General features: G+C 46.4%; 2 protein-coding genes and 1 long non-coding RNA gene across 9 annotated transcripts in view; 2 read left to right on the top strand and 1 right to left on the bottom strand.

The window, feature by feature from the left end:
• The window catches only part of LOC135915433 (isatin hydrolase-like), a 358063-nt gene that overhangs the window by 138947 nt on the left and 200133 nt on the right, over positions 1 to 18983 (top strand). For 2 of the 4 annotated variants that reach the window (XM_070537694.1, XM_070537692.1), the window contains exon 1: positions 13052 to 13171. The exons of the other annotated variants lie outside the window; for them this stretch is intronic. In XM_070537694.1, coding sequence (XP_070393795.1) covers positions 13077 to 13171 — 95 coding nt within the window. In that variant the 5' untranslated portion in view covers positions 13052 to 13076. Of the gene's footprint in view, positions 1 to 13051; positions 13172 to 18983 lie in introns of those variants that run through there. 4 annotated transcript variants of the gene reach the window in all.
• LOC139059377 (trypsin-1-like) overlaps positions 35 to 18983 on the bottom strand; it is a 50952-nt gene continuing 32003 nt past the window's right edge. The window contains exons 2-8 of the mRNA XM_070537690.1: positions 16708 to 16979; positions 14857 to 15027; positions 13474 to 13550; positions 12116 to 12216; positions 10260 to 10528; positions 3228 to 3385; positions 35 to 1339 (exon numbers count right to left, since the gene is read on the bottom strand). Coding sequence (XP_070393791.1) covers positions 1184 to 1339; positions 3228 to 3385; positions 10260 to 10528; positions 12116 to 12216; positions 13474 to 13550; positions 14857 to 15027; positions 16708 to 16978 — 1203 coding nt within the window. The 5' untranslated portion in view covers position 16979 and the 3' untranslated portion in view covers positions 35 to 1183. The remainder of the gene's footprint in view (positions 1340 to 3227; positions 3386 to 10259; positions 10529 to 12115; positions 12217 to 13473; positions 13551 to 14856; positions 15028 to 16707; positions 16980 to 18983) is intronic.
• On the top strand, positions 5166 to 7808 carry LOC135915434 (uncharacterized). 4 transcript variants are annotated; one of them, XR_011514121.1, is made up of 4 exons: positions 5166 to 5439; positions 6708 to 7038; positions 7114 to 7173; positions 7686 to 7808. It is a non-coding gene; the product is annotated as an uncharacterized lncRNA (long non-coding RNA). The 4 variants fall into 4 exon arrangements; XR_011514120.1 differs by having other exon boundaries at positions 6708 to 6855; positions 6958 to 7038; positions 7114 to 7782; XR_010568621.2 differs by having other exon boundaries at positions 6708 to 6855; positions 6958 to 7782.

Below are 18983 nucleotides of genomic sequence, written 5' to 3'. Positions count from 1 at the left end.
AAAACGGGAATACTAACTAAAGAGGCGAAGATCGTCGCGACATGCAGATGCAATCCTTTCACACGAAGCATGCAGTATTTTTCAGGGTACGATTCCGTACAAGTCCATTGTGCACAGATAAGCTCGTTGTCCACAAGGCGATGCTTTTCCTGGAACGCGAAGCATAACGAAAAAATGACAATCACTGCACACACATTTTCTACAGAACTGTACAAAAGAAGTCGCGGCTATGCGCGCATTGTCTTTGGCGGCTGTACCGAAGCAGTACAGTCCTTCGTCCGCCGAGCGAAATGCGCATTTGAAAAACTGCTGTACACCTAAACAGCCAACAATTATTACAAGTTCGCAAGCCGGCGGCAAGGCGCCGAAATGTCACGTGTTCGTGGCCAGTGTTGCCCGAGAGCAGTTGTCGCAGCGCTATTCTCTTGTGCCGTCTTGAGCATACAAGTCTCGTGATCAGAGGTTGTACGAAGTCCCAATTCAGAAACGCACCTCCTCCGTTTGCTGATCTGCTGAATGTTGGCATAAACTCTAGTCACTCTGTGCTGGCAGCCTCGCTAGAGTGGGTGTCCGGACGAAGCTTCGAGTGCTACTCATTCGAGCCAGATCCGTCTCGCGGCCTCGCATCTTCTTACTTGCGAAATTCAAAGACCTGACACACATCCGCTGCTCAACTCTCCAAGTGAAAACCTGAGGGAACGCCACAGCTGAATCGGACCTCTCGTAATTCTGTGTATGATTGGTTACCTGAGATTTTAATCTGAGCTAGTTTGTCCGGTGCGTTTGTTTAGCCGCGAAAGAATATTAGCACTTATGACGGTGCCTGCTACACTTGGTCTAGGGTTGCATCCTTTGTGAACAACCCTGCAAGGGGTGGACTGTCACGGCCTACTACAAATAATCCTGAGCTTGGGAGGTTGTGTCGCAATTAGGTTTTTGACTTCTCATTATCCCGCTGCTTCTTCTAGCAGAAAACCGCTAAGGGGGCCATAAATACTTACTCACTGCTGGATTTTGGCGCACCCACGACCTGTTTAGGCGTTTTCTTTTTTTTTTTTTTTTCACAAGTCTATCACAGTCACTGGCGGCATCCGCGCACTTTCACACAGAGCACTCTAAGAGGCCCGCCGCTGGCCGGGGTAGGAATCACGTGGTGCCCTTTGTCGCTGCGCTGACACTTTAATCAGTTGACGTAGATGCTGACCCAGTCGACGTACTCTGAGACCCGCGTGTAGACTCCGGGTAGAGAAGGTAGCGCGCACTGGACTCCCCACGAGACGAGACCGATGAGGTAGTAGCGGTCATCCTTCTTGAACGTCAGCGGGCCGCCTGAGTCACCCTGTTTGGGTAAAGCGAAGGAAAATGGAAAAAAAAAATCTGGCGTTGGTAGGCGCCTTTAATAAGCCAGATCGTCTCCCATAACGCGTGTTTTATCTTCTGAAGGCAGCGAAGGCGATGACTCCGCGAAAGAAGTGCCCAAAATTGTTTAGCGGTTGTCCACAGTGCGGAGCATGTTTTTTCAACGGTTGTTTAATGTATTGGTCAAACATTTGTTGCTAAACATCTAGTTACGCTGCACAGCAATGTTGGCAACAACGGCAGTATTATCCAGTGTGACAGTCTCGGCAAGAAAATGAGCGACAGCCTAGGCCAACTTGTGCGCGATGTTCTTTTTCTTTCTTTTTTAATCGTCGCACACATTGGAGCGCCTATATATTTTGATGCCTCCCTATAATTTTATTTTGCGTGTATGTGTTGTTTAGGGGGCACATCGCCGCACAGATTATAAAGACAGCTTTGCATTCCTCTTTAGCTTTATTTTTTTCTGCTTTTGCTTATTGTTGCACGAGTTTTGAAGTTCCAAACGCTGATTTGTGTGGTCGCTTGCTGAATGGTGTCGCAGTCGACGTCTGAGTGTGTTAAGCTGCCGAGCTGTGCTTGCGCGCCGTTTGTCGTTGTTTTAAAGATGTCTACTTTTTCACCTGAGAAGAACAAAAATGTCCGATAACGACGCTAAATGAGCGCTGCTTAAATTGTGACGTGAAACAGTTCTCAAGGTGATGTCCAATACGTTTATTGGTGTGACTGGGTGTCGGCGATATGTTGACCAAGAAGCCATCGGCGCTTGTTGAGAATACGTTTCCCAACGTTTGCTGGTATTCCACTACGACGAGGAGGTCTACAGCACTTGCGAACTTACATCAGCTTTGGTCGTCTCGTTAACTAATGTGAACAGCCCTTACATTCTTATCATAATATTAATAATCGTCTTTGACTACATAGTTGCGAAGCCCTTACAGATATCGAAGGAAATTGCCACAAGAAAGCAACGTATAGAGAGCAATAATCACTGTTAGGACTTTGTGAAGAGCGGTCGCGAACTTAAGTTACTGCATTCGAACTGCAACCTACTACATAAGGCTTTATTAAAATAATGGCGGCTGTACTCAATTAGTGTTTATTATCTCGTCGCATTAGTGAAAGTGAGCGGCGTCAACGTTCAGGAACTGCTCTGTCATTAGTGTGGCAGATTCATTAAAGTAGGCCAACTAAACCATGCTTTTATTGCCCGGGCGGTATAACTTTTTTTATTTTCTGATTATCTGTCACTTCTTTCGTGTGTATTGATTTCAATGTATAACTTTTTCCTCCACAGTTTTACTGTTGCGTGTTTAAGCAAGATATCGCGATAGCTTATTTAAAGCGCTTTGTTCTGCTTGTGGCGCAACGAACCAGCAAAGAAGGGGCGATCCTCTTTATAACATGAAAAATAAAACAAAAAACTAGCACTTAAAGACACCGCGCATATGACATTCCTGTTCACACTTAGGGATGGCTGCAAACGAACTTGCGCATTTCAGACACTTCTGCAGTCCCCATTCCCCAAACCTGTTCAATGCCAGGTATAGGGAAAATGCGGCACGTGTGAAATTTAGATCATAGAACCGTACGCTGTGCGCATGAAATAAAAAGTTTTTTTGTTTTCTTTTTGCGCGCACTTGCAGCTGGACGCCGCTGGGGAGAAGCTTGCACTACCCGCCCTGCGGAGGAAGTAAATTATACACTGACTTCCGAAGTCCGCCGTTAACTGTCACGTTTCCATAGTGTCTGAGTTTTAGCATTCTCAGACTTCGTTTCATGACTGGGCTTCGGTTCCGCGCTCCGCGACAACTGCTCACCACACGAAGATGCCGCATCATCCCATCCGTTGACCTGCCCGTTCTCACCTGGCACGAATCTCGGCCGCCATCCTTGTAGCCTGCGCACAGCATGGTGTCGTAGATCTGCTCCTTGCGTCCCTTGTCCTTGAACCACGTCCGGCACTTTTCGTTCTCTAGCACCTCCACGCTCACTTTTTGCAGGACGTTCGGTATGTAGGACTGCCCTGCGAGCGGCGTAGAAGGAGAAACGCGAACTCCTTCATCGGTCCCTGTCACCGCAGCTTCTGAGTGAGGCACGTTCTGCTTGCAGATTCATTCATTCATTCATTCATTCATTCATTCATTCATTCATTCATTCATTCATTGGTTTAACACTCCAAAGCAACAGTAGGGCTGAGAGACGCCGCAGTGGTGGACTGTGGATTAGGCTCACATTCTTCAACGTGCATCTAGATATGTGTACACGAGCGTTCTTGCGCAAGATTTCTCCCCCGTCGAATCGCGGCTGCCGCTGCCGGGAATCGAGCCCGCGACTTCATTCTCAGCTGCAGAACGCCATAGGCATCGAACCACACCGCCAGGTGCTGGGGGACTGCGCTGTGCTGCGCCGAAAACTGCTAAAATGCTAGCAGCACAGTCGCGTGCAAAGTGCGTGCTCTTATCGTTAATTTTCGAATACTAGAGGAACGAAAATGACCCAATACATCACAATAGGAGCGGATAAAAAGACGTGCCGAGCGTGGCGTTTCTCGCCCCGCACTGTTGCAGTAGTCTCTGCTGTAGAACACTGGCCTCCACCCAGCGTTATGCCTGAAAAACTAAGACGCGTTCTCAATCCGCCACGTGACGTGGTCACGCTACTGGTTCCAGTATATGGGGTCTCACTGGTGTGCTTGCCGACTTGCCGACGGCGCTGATGTTGACCATTTTGGTCTCGTATTATGGGCACCGCCATCTTTCAAACGCTGGTCGTGTGATATCAGTATTATCGTTGCGCGTGTTCACTAAAAGCAAACGCGCTTTTGCAATGTCTGGGCTACCTATGCCTAATTTTACTGTTCCCAGGCAGGTATAGGCAGCAGAACAGCGCTCTACCTAGCATAGTTGGAAGCATATGGTCGGAGACGTTAAGATGACGGCACTCATATTAGGCGTCTAAGTTAGGTAATTGAAATCGGCTCATAACAAACCGCCGTACTCTTGGTGGGCCTGCGACTGTTTAATTAAAGTGAAAGTAACGCAACCCACAGTTGTAAATAAAATCCGATTGTCCTATACATTTGCCACTGGCCAGTTCTAGGAATTCACGTGTATGCATGTGATCGTTTGGCAGCAAATAATAACACGTGCTTGAATCTATACAGCGCCAAAGCATGGGACAAGTAAGAACGCAAACGACAAAGTTCCGACTTGCCACTAACGTTTGATGCAATTGCCACAGCCCAACTTGCGCGCGCGGACAACTATCTAGAAATTGTGCTTCCTTTTGAAAAAAAAAATATCCATTCAAGGCACCTTTTAATTACTCTTTTTATTCAATCGGTGGAATTTTTATATTTTTGTGCACGGCTGGGCTGTGGCACTCGATATGGAATCGCATGCAATGAAATCGAGATTACCTTCCCTTGTGTCGTCTCTTTCCTGCCTGTTTCCTTCCCCAATACGTTGTGGAATATATAAATTTGGTTTGATTTAATACTTATGTACCGTGTGCAGGACGCAGTAAACGTTAGTTGCAGGTCAGCGCTTTGAAATTTGTTTTCTTTCTTGCATCGTCTTTTCACGCTGCAACTGCTAGCCCGCGTCAACGCTTTGTTTCATGATACGTGTCATTGAGCCGACCTGCCAACACATCGCTGCACCACGTGACGTTGCGCATCAGCTATCGACACGAACAAGCTGCGCATACGCGAGCTTTGTATTCCTGTAGAGCACGGTATTCGCAACTCCAGCAATTCATGCGACACCTAGCGGCAGTAGGGAGAAACGAAATATGGAGGTCCAGTCGCCGTGTGTGCCGTAGAGGCTGCTGTCGCGGACGGAAGAATGAAGCTGCTAGCAAAGAAAAAGCGAACGGCCAAGCAGTTCTGCTGTGTTCCTCGGTGCGTGCCAGCGAGATGGAAGGACAGCGATATTTCCGTTCACGCACTTCCCTCCGAGTGGAAAGGCTGAAGCCGCAGAACCAGGTGGATCGCTAACCTCCGCATCGGCAAGGCTGTGACGCTTACAGTGACTGTTTGCTCACGGCATTTTGCACGGGATAATTTCTCCTTACCAGGTGAGACACTATTGTGAACTTGTGAACTCGACCCTAATGCATGACCATTGTGCGTGGCCATTATACATGGCGCTGTGTCACCTTATGTAAACACGTTTCGCATTGCGGGCACTGGCGATTGGGCTATGCATTATTTGCTGCATATGTTAGCCGCAACGCGAAATTCGAGCACAGGTTCGAGACCTGTCACAGCGGTTTCTCCGAGGAACGTCTCTTCTGCACTCGTTAACCACATTGGCTGTAATTAGGGGACGTATTCTGAAACGTTCGCCGCGGCGAACTTTTCGCACTGGCCACGCCTCCGCCGTAGCGGCGCGCGCTGAATGGCTGCTTTGACAAAACCGGAAATTCAGGTGGCGCAAGTGAATTTCCGGTTTTGTCAAAGCAGCCATTCAGCGCGCGCCGCAAGGGCGGAGGCGTGGCCAGTGCGAAAAGTTCAGTAGCCGTGGCGAACGTTTCAGAATACGTCCCCAGAGCTCATGTTCGACGCTTCACAGCGGTTTCTGCGAGCAACGTCACCTCTGCGCTCGTTGGCTACACCCGGCTGTAACTCGGGAGGCTTTTGGTGCCCAGCACGTGCGTCGGAGATTCAAATGTTTACGAATGATGTACTAGCAAGTTCGGGAAGTGTTGAGTGTAAACGTGCCACGTATGTGGCATGCTAAAGCGGAATAAATATCATGCGTGGTGCGGATGAACTTGCAGCACAGGCGCACTGCACGCGGGCACTTCCCAGCGCGACTGATTACGAATTTGCCACTTGCACTTGAGAATCTCCGACGTGCTGAAGAGTGGCCATATGACACTGGTATTTCGCACCGACGGCGAGCCTATCGCGTTCATTGCAGAAGTTTGCCACTTACGCGACAGCCACATGTCAATTTTACACGCGTTTGCTAGTTTCGAGGAAAATTTACGGCGTCCGCCGTCTACTGACGTGTCGCATATGTATGTGCAGTATTAGTACCTAAGCTAGCTTTATCGGTGTCATTAAATCATCCCCAAGTCAGTTGCAAAACTACTCCGGTCATGTGGTGGTGTTTGCACCTGTGTACTTTGCGTTATGAGCAGCTTTCAACTACGTTTTGCAGATGCTACATTCGGTGTACAACGTTGCATAGCCTTGCACACTCAAACCGTGCTTCATTTCCTTGCAAATGTTTTTTTATAAATATTGTGGCCTTGTTTCTGAGGTAAAAAGAAAAAAATTCTGGGTGCAGCCCATATTGAGGCACAATAAAGCATAAACAATTCATTTATTTTTTCAGATGTAGCATGTCAAAGACAGCGGCTGAAAAAAATGCAGTACCAACTGAAAACCTGCCAAGGACGTCATGTTATGATGAGAACAAGGATGCTCATATGAAAGAGCTTTCACTGGCAAGACTTCGCCGACGTGTGTATCGGTCAGCCAGAGTAAGTTAATTTGACTACATGGTGCAGCACTTATATGCTTATGGTACATACACCATGTCTACAAGCATGCAATAGATGTCAACACCTTTTAATGCATTACAGAATGAATCAAGCAAAGAAACTGTTGCCTCCCCATTAGAGGCAAAGGTGTTGCCCCATGCACCTGTCAGCACGACCACCATGGTAAATTGGCTGCCTGCAACTTGTGCACACATTGCTTCACCACTAATTCCTTGGGATTAAACTCTGACATTGCAGGACGATCTCCCATCCCCTGACCGCAACAACATGGACCAAATAAGTGACAAAGGAAATATGGTAATTTCTTTTTGTATATGTATGTGTTGTGGTAGCTGTCTTTACCTAGACGGTGGCATGCTTTCTGGATTTACATCGTAAAAGCATTGTAGCACGTGGTGTGTGATGGGTGCACATTAATTGCAACTTGTGCACACATTGCTTAACCACTGGTTTCTTGAACTGAACTCTATCTGACATTGCAAGACGATTTCCCATCCCCTAACAGCATGGACCAAAGCCTTGCAAACACCATAAGGGACAAGGACATAGCAAATATGGCAATTTATTTTTTCTATATATTTGTGATGTGGTAGCTGTCTTTACCTAGCCGGCAGCATGTTTTCTGGATTAACTTCGTGAAAGGATTGTGGTGTGTGATGGGTGCAAATTAACTGATGCAAAAAGCCTGGCTTTCCTACTTCCCACATTGAATTTAATACATTGACGTGCATTATTGGAATGACAAAAAGAAGCTGCATTTCGCGTCAGATATGTCAGACATTACAACTCTTGCTTTTGTTTTGTGACAGGAATGTGCTTGCCAACCTGGCCTCCAGACATTAATGGCAGAGTACTCAAGAGAAGAAAAAGACGTGGCAAATTTCCTACTAGAAATGGCTTCACGGACACGGCTTACAGAAAGCAAGGCTGCCCAAGTGATATCGGGTACTTTTCCACAGAAGTTTGTGAACACGATAAATAGTAGCAACGTAAATACATTCACAGGCCTGCCATCATTCGATGTTCTGAATGCTCGTGTGACGTGCTACACAAAAATTCATCCACTTTCAGGACGGCACCAGTTATGTGTAAAAACAATTGCATTGACATTGGTGAAATTGAAGCATATTTCCACTGCATTCTTGAGTCACCTTTTTAACTGTTCTCTAACTACATGTAGCAACATAATTGCAGAGACTGCTCAGTTGATGTGTGAAATTTTAAAAGTAACTGTGGCTGTGCCACCAAAAGATGAATTCCAGTGGCACGTTTGCATATTCGGCATTAGGTGATTCACCTGAAGTCGTGCCATGGCTGGCGATATTGCAAGTAGCCTGTATTGCATAGAGGCATTTGTGCGTGTGACCTTGGCTCCATCAAAGCGTGGCGGCCTTGAGAGTAAGTGCGGTCTTCTGTTTGGAAATCCAGCATTTTTTATGCCACTCAGCCACTTCATACTTTTCAGACACGGTCGTTGCCATGTGATCTACATGCTGCACTTGTTTGCATTGGCCAAACCTGCAGACTTCAACTTCAACACACTTTTTGTAAATTAGCAATGCACATTCTTTTGCAACTTGTATTCTTCATTGAAGTGCTGATTTACACTACGCATTCTGATGCAAGTTTTCATCTTATGGTATTCCGAGATATTTGCAGTTCAATTATGATCTGTGTGCATAGAGTTGTGGTTATTCTTCAATGGCTGTTTGTTGTCCCTTTCCTTACTTGTATTTTTTCACAAAATAAACCACATGCACTCAATATTTTGTTCACTGTACTTGCCTCATACGTTTTACTCAAGCCCATTTTTGTTGCACTTTTTAGCATATGAGGCTATATCCGGCCAAGCAGAACATGAGAAGTAACATGGAACAGTGTCAAACCCGCATACGATGAGTATTTAAAAAGTTTGGCCACCAGAGTTGAGTACTCTGAAAGAATGGTTTGATTCAAATGACCCCAGCTGGTATATGTACCATTATTTATGCTTCTTCCTAGTTTGTTGAATACAGTGCAAATGGCTGTCCTGGGAAGCATAACTAAACCACTGGTAATACAACATGGGGAGACACTTGTGCAGACTTAACATCAGTGAATGATAATTATTGACCTCCAGAGAGCATATAGAGCTGTCCTTACTATCAACATATCAATAAATGGAAAGTAAGTGACATAAAAGTTTAACATGCACTTAAAGCACTTAACACTTAAAGGGGCACTGAAACACTTCCGACTGATCATAGTTACCTCACTACAAAAGGACACCGCCTGCTGCAAAAATTTTTCGAATCATTGAACTGTAAGCGGAATTAGTAGTTATTGCACTGATGCATTGCTTTCTCCTTTCGCCTCAGCTAGTGTGCTGGAAGCTACACGGTGCATGGCAAGGTAGGAAGGTCCTGGTCAAGTTTTTTTTTTTACACATTGCTACTTGTGGTTCAGGCATGTGTGGCACTCTCTAAACGCGAGATGGACGCCTGGAGCTACATCACTTACAGAGACCAATAAATACACACGGCTGTCTGATCGTCCTGCGAACAGAGCTTGTGGTGGTCGTGATATCTATATTATGCGGCATGCCAGTTTCAGGGCCCCTTTAAGAAGGGCACTAACAAAGACAACAAAAGTTGGTTTCATGAGTTCTGCCTGAGTCGCCACTGATATCACGCAGTTGCTCGAGCACAAATTGTGAAACAATAACGTATGAGCCATAGGAAACGAACAGTCATGTCGGCAAAAAAAAAGAAAAAAAAAAGCAGGATATGTATTGTGATAGGTAACCCCAAGCGCCACAGCACAAGGTGAAGCTAAGCTGCAGTTCGGCACATAATAGGATCTCTTCTGCTTACAACTGTGCACGCACATGAACATTTCACTTTACTACGATCTTTGCAATATGAACAGCATTGAAACGCAATGTAGAGATGAAACATTAAAGGGACTGACAACTACACCAAATGTTCCAGGATAAGGTGCCAGGAGAAACAGCCGAGATGTGCTTGCACTTTTGCGACAATCCAGCAGTGCACGAACACTTTGCCTCCACGATCGATGGGTCCCGGAATGCGTCGGCGATTCTCACCACAATCTCGTGCGGGTCCGCTGTCACGCCGGAGGTTTGCACACACGCGCGACCACTTCTACTTAATTACTCTTTGTACCACTGGTACCGACTAAAACGAGGTGCTCGGCGTCCACTACCCGTTCTCCCGCCACAAAACAGCGCGAATTAACATCGCAGTGCAACAAACTTAAAGTTTTCACCAAGGAAAGCGTACGCGGGGACCTCCGTAAAGCCGCCATACTGCACAGTGTAGCCAGACCGGGTCAGGCTTCGCAGCGCCCCCTAATGTTGATTTGAGTTGCGAATAGACACGTACCGTACTTGAGCCTTCCCCAGCCGGAGACGGTGGCGAATCCGCCCGTGAAGTTTTCGCCCTTCGTGGGAAGGCAGATGGGGATGATGTGCTCGCGGAAGACCACGGGGTGCGACAGCTCCAGCAACGCTATGTCATTCTTGAAGTTCCGCCGGTCGAAGGCCTCGTTGACGACCTTTCGCCGGACCGTGTACTCCTCGTGCGGGTAGCGCTCCGCCGTGTCCCGGATGCTGTGCTCGCCCAGCCGGACGCGCAGGTTCGACGCAGGCGTTCTGGGGAAGCAAACGTATGGACTGCTGCGACACTTTGCGTACTGATCGTAATAACTTCGTAGCTATTTGATTCATTGTCCGAGTGCCTTTAGCACCTCAAAGCAAAACATTGGTTATAAGATATATGTCGTTTAGAGAAAGGCCCCTGAAAATTTCCACGTTGCTGTTTGTATAATGGGCGACCAAAGCCCAATTTTGCAGCTATATAGCTACGTGTACACAAAGACGACAAAGTCTGCGCGAGTCGGCTTGTCGGTCCGAAATTCGGTCGTTAAGTTTATAGAGACTCAAGGAGATCGGGCCGAGGAAGCGTCGGGGTGAATTAGACTCATCCCGATATGCGATGAGTTGGTTGACTAGCTGTGTACCTGCTTAACAACATGCATGCAAACGCGGTCTGGTCGGTCTGGGTCAGTCCGGCATCTGACTCGACCCGCCCTCGTCGAGTTCATGCAAACGAAGCTTATGGCAGTTGAGTGGAAACAAGATGGCGTGCTTTGGAGCTGGAGGACGGCGCTGCGGTGCGGGAGGACACGCCATGTACAGGTCACGCGCACTTGCATCATCGAGCACCAGGAACGTTATTTATAATGCGGCTGTTCTCTTCGCGTGATTCCGATGCGTTTTTACCATCCACCGCACCTCACCGGCTGTATACAGCGATAACGTGCTCGAGGAAATTACAAAGCTTGAAGGGAAACAGAACTTGGAACTTGTAACAGCATACTTCATTCGGGCCCTGAATAAATAATGCCAGCCGTTACTTTCAATGCAGTTACGCATTTCTGCAATAGAAAAGATAGATGTCTAAGTGCGTTGTTACGATGCGTATAGCGTTATCTCTAGCAGCGAATGAAAAGAAGTCAGCATTGTCATGATAGCAACTCGTCTAAATATTCGTCGATTTAGTTATCAAACAAGGAATGTTCACGCAACGGAACGAATTTGTGAACAGGGCGGGAACTCTGCGCGTGGAAGGAGCCTCTGCCGTCTTTGTGATCTTGTAGGACTATAATTTGTAAACGTATCTAGGTTCAATGCACTTGCAGTATCAAGGATGAGAACCCAGTAATTCGGTACAAGATCTGCCCACAAAACTGCACGAAACTTGCCCTCTGCCTCCGTGCACAAAAACACCGTTCTCGAGAGAGACCGATATTGAAATAGGTTCTCTTCCGCCGGGACATCACGGGATCGGCCAAACGTAATTGGCTAGCGCGTCGATTTCGATTCCCTGAGTTAACGGTGCATCTGTCATTGCAATGTTATGAGATTGTAGTAATTTAGAAAATAGTAGATTTAATGAGTTCATTGACAAAAACTATGCACGCTGCCTTTGCTTCTTTCTTTCTTTCTTTCTTTCTTTCTTTCTTTCTTTCTTTCTTTCTTTCTTTCTTTCTTTCTTTCTTTCTTTCTTTCTTTCTTTCTTTCTTTCTTTCTTTCTTTCTTTCTTTAACTTTTGGTGCCTGACGCAGGCCATAGCCAGACGCAGGCCATAGCCAAAAACGTATCGTTTCCAAAGGGCTCGTATGCTTCACTACGTTGTAAGCATGGCACATATATGGTGATTCCGCCCTCCGTGCTTACCTGTCGACGCAGTGAGCTGCTGTGAGCACCCAACGCTCGTGCACCAAAGCCCCTCCACAGGAGATCTTTTGCGACAGGAAGCTCCTCTTCACGACGGCCGCCTGTAGAGAAATCGTGATTGCGTCTTTCCGGGCTATGGTTGTCGTTGAGAAACGGGGAAAATACCAGTGAAGCGAAAAGGAAAATAGGATTCGCAAGAGAGAATTTCTTTCGCGGTAATGTACGCCACCGTATCAGAGACGTTAACTAAAGCGCGAACATCACGTGCCATTGCGTCTGATCTCGGGTGTCATGCCCAAGATCTGCGCTGGTTCTCAATTTCTCAACGTTCTGGGTATGCGTCATTTCCGGCGAGCAGTAATGGCGGCGTTTCTTCCAGTTTCGATATCGAAAACGTCTATTTTAGCGAGTGTTCTTTTGACGCTTCTACTCGTATCTTAAACGTAACATTTTCTTTTGCGGGTGTTTCTCTATGTCTGTTTAAAACTAGGCTTTATACACGGTCCAAAATTTCGCTTCAGTTGGTTTTTATATCTTCCACAGCATCATCTGCCAATCAAGTAAACCGACCGAAGCAGCGTCGTCGGGGAACCTTATTCGGGATCGGGTACGGACGTTCACAGATCTGTCTTGAGCGCTCGAGCTCTGCGTTAGAAAGCGAAGGAAGAGTTTAGTAGCACAGGAGCATCTAGATACTAGATACCGGGCTGAATAATGCGTGGCCCGCGCGTTCATGTGGCTTGTGCTGTTCCTACGCACTCTCTCTCAAACCGACCAGTAACGCACATATATCGATTTCGTTTTATTGCAGAGCAACAATGCAGCGCTCCAGACAGAAATGCAAAGGCTTACGCGCTCTTTGTGCAGACTATGCTACACTCTAGCCAGACTGTATTGCGCGTGCTCACCCGTACGCGGTACAACGCGCAAGGAGCACCACGTGACGGTACACGCGTGTCGTATGATTGAAGTTCTATGCGCTGTTTCCGCCGTCAAACGAATAGAGGTCCCGAGACTTGCAAGCGGACGCCTGCTTCACACATTTCCGAGAAACCGGTGAGTACTCGTACGTGAGCTCGTATGGCATTAATGCCGTTTATTATATCATGGACACTGGCACATTTGCGCGAGAGCATGCCGAAGTTATTGAATGGAACGCGTGCAAATGGACAATGTCTTGATATGATGGCGATGTGGATGATATATATATCCGGACGCTTTCCAAAATCCTGCTTGCAAGAGAGGCGTCGCTGCATCAGTGACAGTGGGCAAAGTCAGGATGAAAAGAAAGTAAACTGTTAGTGGTCTGAATCATTTGTTACTTCTTTATCAGCACAATGAATTAAATCATCTCTCACCTGCCATGGCTGCTGACCAAACTTAGCGTTTTCGCCACCCACCACTTTGGAATTGCGCAGATAGGTTTTGCCGCACACTGCAACGAAGTTGGAATGTGGTAAAGGCACAAAAAAGCAAATAGGCAGAGCCACGTTATAACAGGCGCTTAGCACCATGTTAGGTTCGCAGAGTGTCATTGCTGCACGAACGCTGTTTAAAATCAAGATGTGGAAAAGTGACGTCACTGCGTGTTTGCGCATCCAAACAGGCCAAACAGCCGTGTCAGCAGCTTCTAAGTGAGGATGGAAAGTCAGTAATGATAAACGGTAATGGTCAGCAAATGATAAGTGACACGCCGGCACCGAAAGTCCATTGAAACCCTGTTATCTACTTTGGCGGCCTAGTTTGTGAATGACGTTGAAAACAACCGCACTTCATGCGGGCGCGGACACGCGCACTGACGTCATTTTTCATTAAACATTTCACGGGATTTTTTTTTCAGATCACGGAAAAACAGAAGAAACATGTAGATAATGACTTTACATAATAAACTGGGCATTGTGCGTTTCGAAGACGCTTTAAAACCTATATAAAGTACAGACTATTAAAGGACTGCGAATACTTCTAAATTATATTAATCTTGACTAACTTTATAAGCGCACTACATGAACTGCTCTCAGTGCCTCAATACGGCTGTGAACAACACGCCGCTATTCACATTTGTCTACTATATTCATCACTATTTTTTTTAATGTTCTAGCTACGAGAAATGCGAATTGCGCTTCCTGAGCACTGTGCCTCTTAAACGGGGCACTATGTATACGTCAACGAAGCGCAGTAAGCTTTCCTGCAGCGCGCGCTCTTACCGGGCAAGTTTCCAATTTATACTCATTTTCACCGTGTCCGTGGGGTGCAGCGAAAGCTGCGGGTCGCGTCGACCCACCATAAATGAAAAGGACGCATCCACTGTCCGCTGTAGATCACCTTATGGCGCGACGCCGAATGAAAAGAGGCGTCACAGAACGATTAGTGGTGCACAATGCGTAAGCTCTCATCCCTTCCTTGCCACATGCATGCAATCCGGCTGTCATTATTAGCTTCGATTACATTAACTCGACACCAGCGGGTCGAGCCAAAAGTCGAGCTGACGTAACACGACCCGACCGCGTTTACATGTTTCTTGCCAAGTGCGTTGACCCAACTCGCCTAGACGCTCGCTCGGTCCTGTAAATCCGATCCGACCCAACTTTATTTATTTCATGCGAACGCAGCAACCTATTGCACGACACGAGCCCTGGCTCTCGCTGCATTGGGCGGGGTTAATAAGACTTGAGTGTAGTGAAAAACGGACGGACACAGAAAATTATTTAGTGTATGTTTTGAAATGTTTTGGCGGAGCTTACGAGCGTCTTTGACCATGCCGGCCTTAGACGGCTCGGCGTTCCTTGGGATGCAACAACTCCAGATGACGCCTCCGTTGCACAAGTCGACGGGCCTTTTGCCCTGGATCCAGCAGCTGATGCCTAGGCCGCACGAGTAGGCGTTGCCGCGGTAGAAACACTTCTGCGGGAACGCTACTCAGGGTGGGGGAAAAAGTGAGGAATACGGGGAGATGAAAGAGGAGGGGATGGGGGGAGGGAAGCGGAGGAGGAGACGTATGCACGGACAGTCAGAACCACATTCTCGCTCCATCGATCATCGACGGCACACTGCAAACAGGCACGCCATTCAGACGATTTGTCGTGCAGTCTTCACGTCGCTCGTTTAGTTCTATCGACTCTTTAGCATGTATTGCTGTATGAAAAGCATGCAAGAAATATACCTTCATGGATCAAGCATGAAATATGAAGGTCACCACAAGGATACGTTATCGTAAATTAAATTGACAAGAAAGAGCAACTAAACGTCCTTAAGAATTCAAATCTTGGTCTATGCCGTCCGCTGCATTCCACCGTCCTTTTGAACTCATCTCTGAGTAAGATTTTAAAGAAATTTTAGGACGTCCATTAGCCAGCCTATAATCACTTCATCTGCAGCCGTGCTTACATTCTGTCCCTGCAGTTTTGTAATATCGGTGCCACACAAGCACTTTCGATCGTGATCAAGCCCAATCCGGATCATAATTCTCGACTGCGATTGGCTCCTTCCTGCAGATTGCGCAAAGGGGCCAATCGCGACCGAGAAATTTGATCCCGATCGGGCATCTTAGATGGTGATCAAAAGAGCGCCGTCTGACACTCGTACAAGATACAGCTGTTATGCAGCGCATAACAATAACCTGTACAGCACCAGGTGTCGAAATCTGGGCGACATGGCATTAGCTGATAATATGTCCAGCATCAGGATTGACTTAAATTTTCCTTTACAGACAATCTAGCGAAATAGTTTTTTTAATGAATGCGGGCCCTGGTTGTTACGCAGTGCCTACAGCGTGAAAAAGAAAAAAATCTGAATCTAGTGCAATTCCACAAAATGTGGCGCTGCTGTCATCCTGACTTGACGCGGTTTGTTATTTCGGTTTATTAGGTGGTCGAATACATTGAAGGTAATAAAGGACAACACCATCTACCATGACCCGCAAGTTATATATATATATATATATATATATATATATATATATATATATATATATATATATATATATATATATATATATATATATATATATATATATATATATATATATATGGTCATGTGCACAGCGCTGACGAGACATGGAAAAACGCACAGCGTCGTTCCTATAGATACATTTCAGTAAACGGCGCAAGTAAATTATGTCGCTGTTCTACATATGTCAGACCGTCTAAATGCTGAAGAGCTTCAAGACGTCTAGAACTTGTCATCGTGACGAATTCTTTGTTATTCTCGAACGTTCTCTCGATTGGGACTCAATCGCAGAAAGTCTTCCTTTGACCGAAAACAGGCATCATTTAGGACATTTCACTTCGGTCAAGATTCTGTGAAGGCTGCCGACGCGTCACGACTATCGAGCCTTCAGCGCGAAGTTGGGAGCACTACGTGCTTACTTGCTTACTAAACAGGGACGTAAGCTACGCGCCCTCTGATACACTCGATGACTTCGAACACGGCAAAAAGTCAATTGTACACGCTACGTGTCGGGGGGGGGGGTCCGTGGGGCTTACACGGCAGGGCAGGCAGCTGGTATAAGTGTTTTGGGGGGCAGCAGCAGTGTATAGGGGGTTGAGCTGCTACGCAGGCGCATGCAGGCATCCTTCTGCAGGAGCGAAACTCACACAAAATATATCGCGCCACGTTGATGATATTGGTAAGCGTTTGGACATCGAGCGCCTTGGCGCGGGTCTCTGCCGCCGTCACGGGGTGGGGGGAGGTCCAGGGATTGTCGAACGGACCACCGGTCGTGTGCCAGGCGCTGTTACCTTGGCGCAAGAAGCCCTCGTGGCCGCCCGCTTGCACGGCGCCCAGTAACAGCGCCGCCAACGCCGCCGCCGCTGCCACAGCCGCCGTCAACGATGACGTCGCGGCCGTCCGGCGCCCCGGGCACATACTGCGGGAGAGAGAGAAGACAGGGTGACGACAACGTGGGGCTATTTAAAAAATTTAATTATGAGGTTTTACGTGCCAAAACCGCTGTCTGATTATGAGGCACGCCGTAGTGGAGGACTCCGGAAATTTTGACTACCTGGGGTTCTTTAACGTGCACCTAAATCTAAGTACACGGGTGTTTTCGCATCTCGCCCGCATCGAAATGCGGCCGCCGTGGCCGGGATTCGATCCCGCGACCTCGTGCTCAGCAGCCTAACACCATAGCCACTAAGCAACCACGGCGGGTGTAGGGCTATTAGACTGCGGAGTCGCGCCAAATGGCAACCGTTGCGCGCGGGGACTTTTAAGGCAGGCTAAAGGCAACAGTTGCGCGAACACTTGCGAAGACACGCTAAAGGGAAGCGTATTACGATAGTGTCTGGTTAGCTCAATTCACAGGGTTGTGGGTCTAATTTTCGCCGGTGGCACGGTCTTTCCGACATTTTCGTTAATGTATTCTGTTTCCTTGGTCGGGGAACATTAAAAATAGCATTGAATGAAGTGAAGTTTTCCTTGTGTTATAAAAAATGAGAAGTATTATTGAGAGAAAGGTGAAGAAGTCGGCCTCAGCCATGTGGTTCTACAGCATTGTACTCTATGCTATCGAAGGGGCTTGAGAAAACGACAGTGACAGGGTAGGGAGGTTAAGGTTGACGATACAGTGCGGTATAAGATGATCATATTTATTTATTTATTCATTTATTTATTTAATTATTTATTTATTGATACGTCACAGGTCCTGAAGTGCATTGGGTGAGGCGGTGCATATTAGCACAGAAATAATAAACCAGAGTAACGGTACAACAGACACGGTACAGGGCAAATAAACAAAAATAATGCAAAGTTGAGCCAGAAAGGGCGTGAAAATAACATATTAACACGAAGATTAAAAAATAAGACAAACGCGACAATGGTGAAAATTTATAACCAAATACAAGTGAAGCATTAGTATAAAATGAAACAACATTAAGAGCAACTGTAAGAGTAGTACAGCAGAAAACAGCATTTAGAAGAAAATTAAAATAAAAAATGCAGGCAGAGGTGGTTTTTGTAATCTGCGGGGTCAGAGAAAGAGATTAGTAAGCTGTCAGGAAGATCATTCCAGAGCTTAATTGCTTTAGGTAATGCGGATGAATTGAATGATTGAGTTATTCCATATACGTAGTTAAAGCAGAGATGATTATGTGAGTGCCGTGAAGATTGTGGAGGCGATTCCAGAGGCAAAAATGAAGAGCAGGTATGAGCATATTTATTAAACAAATTCAAAAGTGAAATAGAACGACGATTTTCAAGTATATGTATGTCATTCAGGTTTTTAAGCTGGGAGACGCTGGTGAGGGGACTATAATTGTTAGAAATTAACCGGACAGCTCTGTTCTGAATGGAGTCAAATGTTTCTATGAGGTATTTTTGATGGGGAGACCAACTAGATGAGACGAATTCTAACCGTGGACGAGTAAATGTTAGATATGCTAATTTACAAACGGAGCTAGGCGATTGTTGCAGATTAGTGAAATGTGACAAGATCATGAGAGTATTGGTGTAAACTGAATTCCTATATATATATCCACGACATAGCTTTGGACAGGAAGGTGTTATTAATAGAGCAGTAGAGATTAGAAAAATCATGCTTGCGGCTAAAAGTAATATATTTACATTTAGTAGGGTTTAGAATCACGTGCCAGTTTTTACACCAATCAACAATGGTGTTAAGATCATTTTGAAATGTCAGGTGGATATTAGGAATGTCGTTAATGTAATTAGAAAAAGTAAGGGTCCAAGCACGTTTCCCTTTGGTGCACCAGAGGTTACGTCACATAGTGGTGAGGAAAAGCCGTTGACAACTGTGAATTGTTGGCGGAAGGAGAGAAAGTTTCGAAGCCAAGATAATGTGAGAGAATAGAGACAAAAGGTAGATAATCTAGTAAACAGCCGGTCACGTACAACTCTGTCAAATGCTTTTAAG

The sequence above is a fragment of the Dermacentor albipictus genome, chromosome 4 (assembly GCF_038994185.2).
Source record: "Dermacentor albipictus isolate Rhodes 1998 colony chromosome 4, USDA_Dalb.pri_finalv2, whole genome shotgun sequence".
NCBI classification, from domain to species: domain Eukaryota; kingdom Metazoa; phylum Arthropoda; class Arachnida; order Ixodida; family Ixodidae; genus Dermacentor; species Dermacentor albipictus.
The sequence above is the reverse complement of the archived record's forward strand: the minus strand, read 5'-3'. Positions and strand labels throughout refer to the sequence as shown.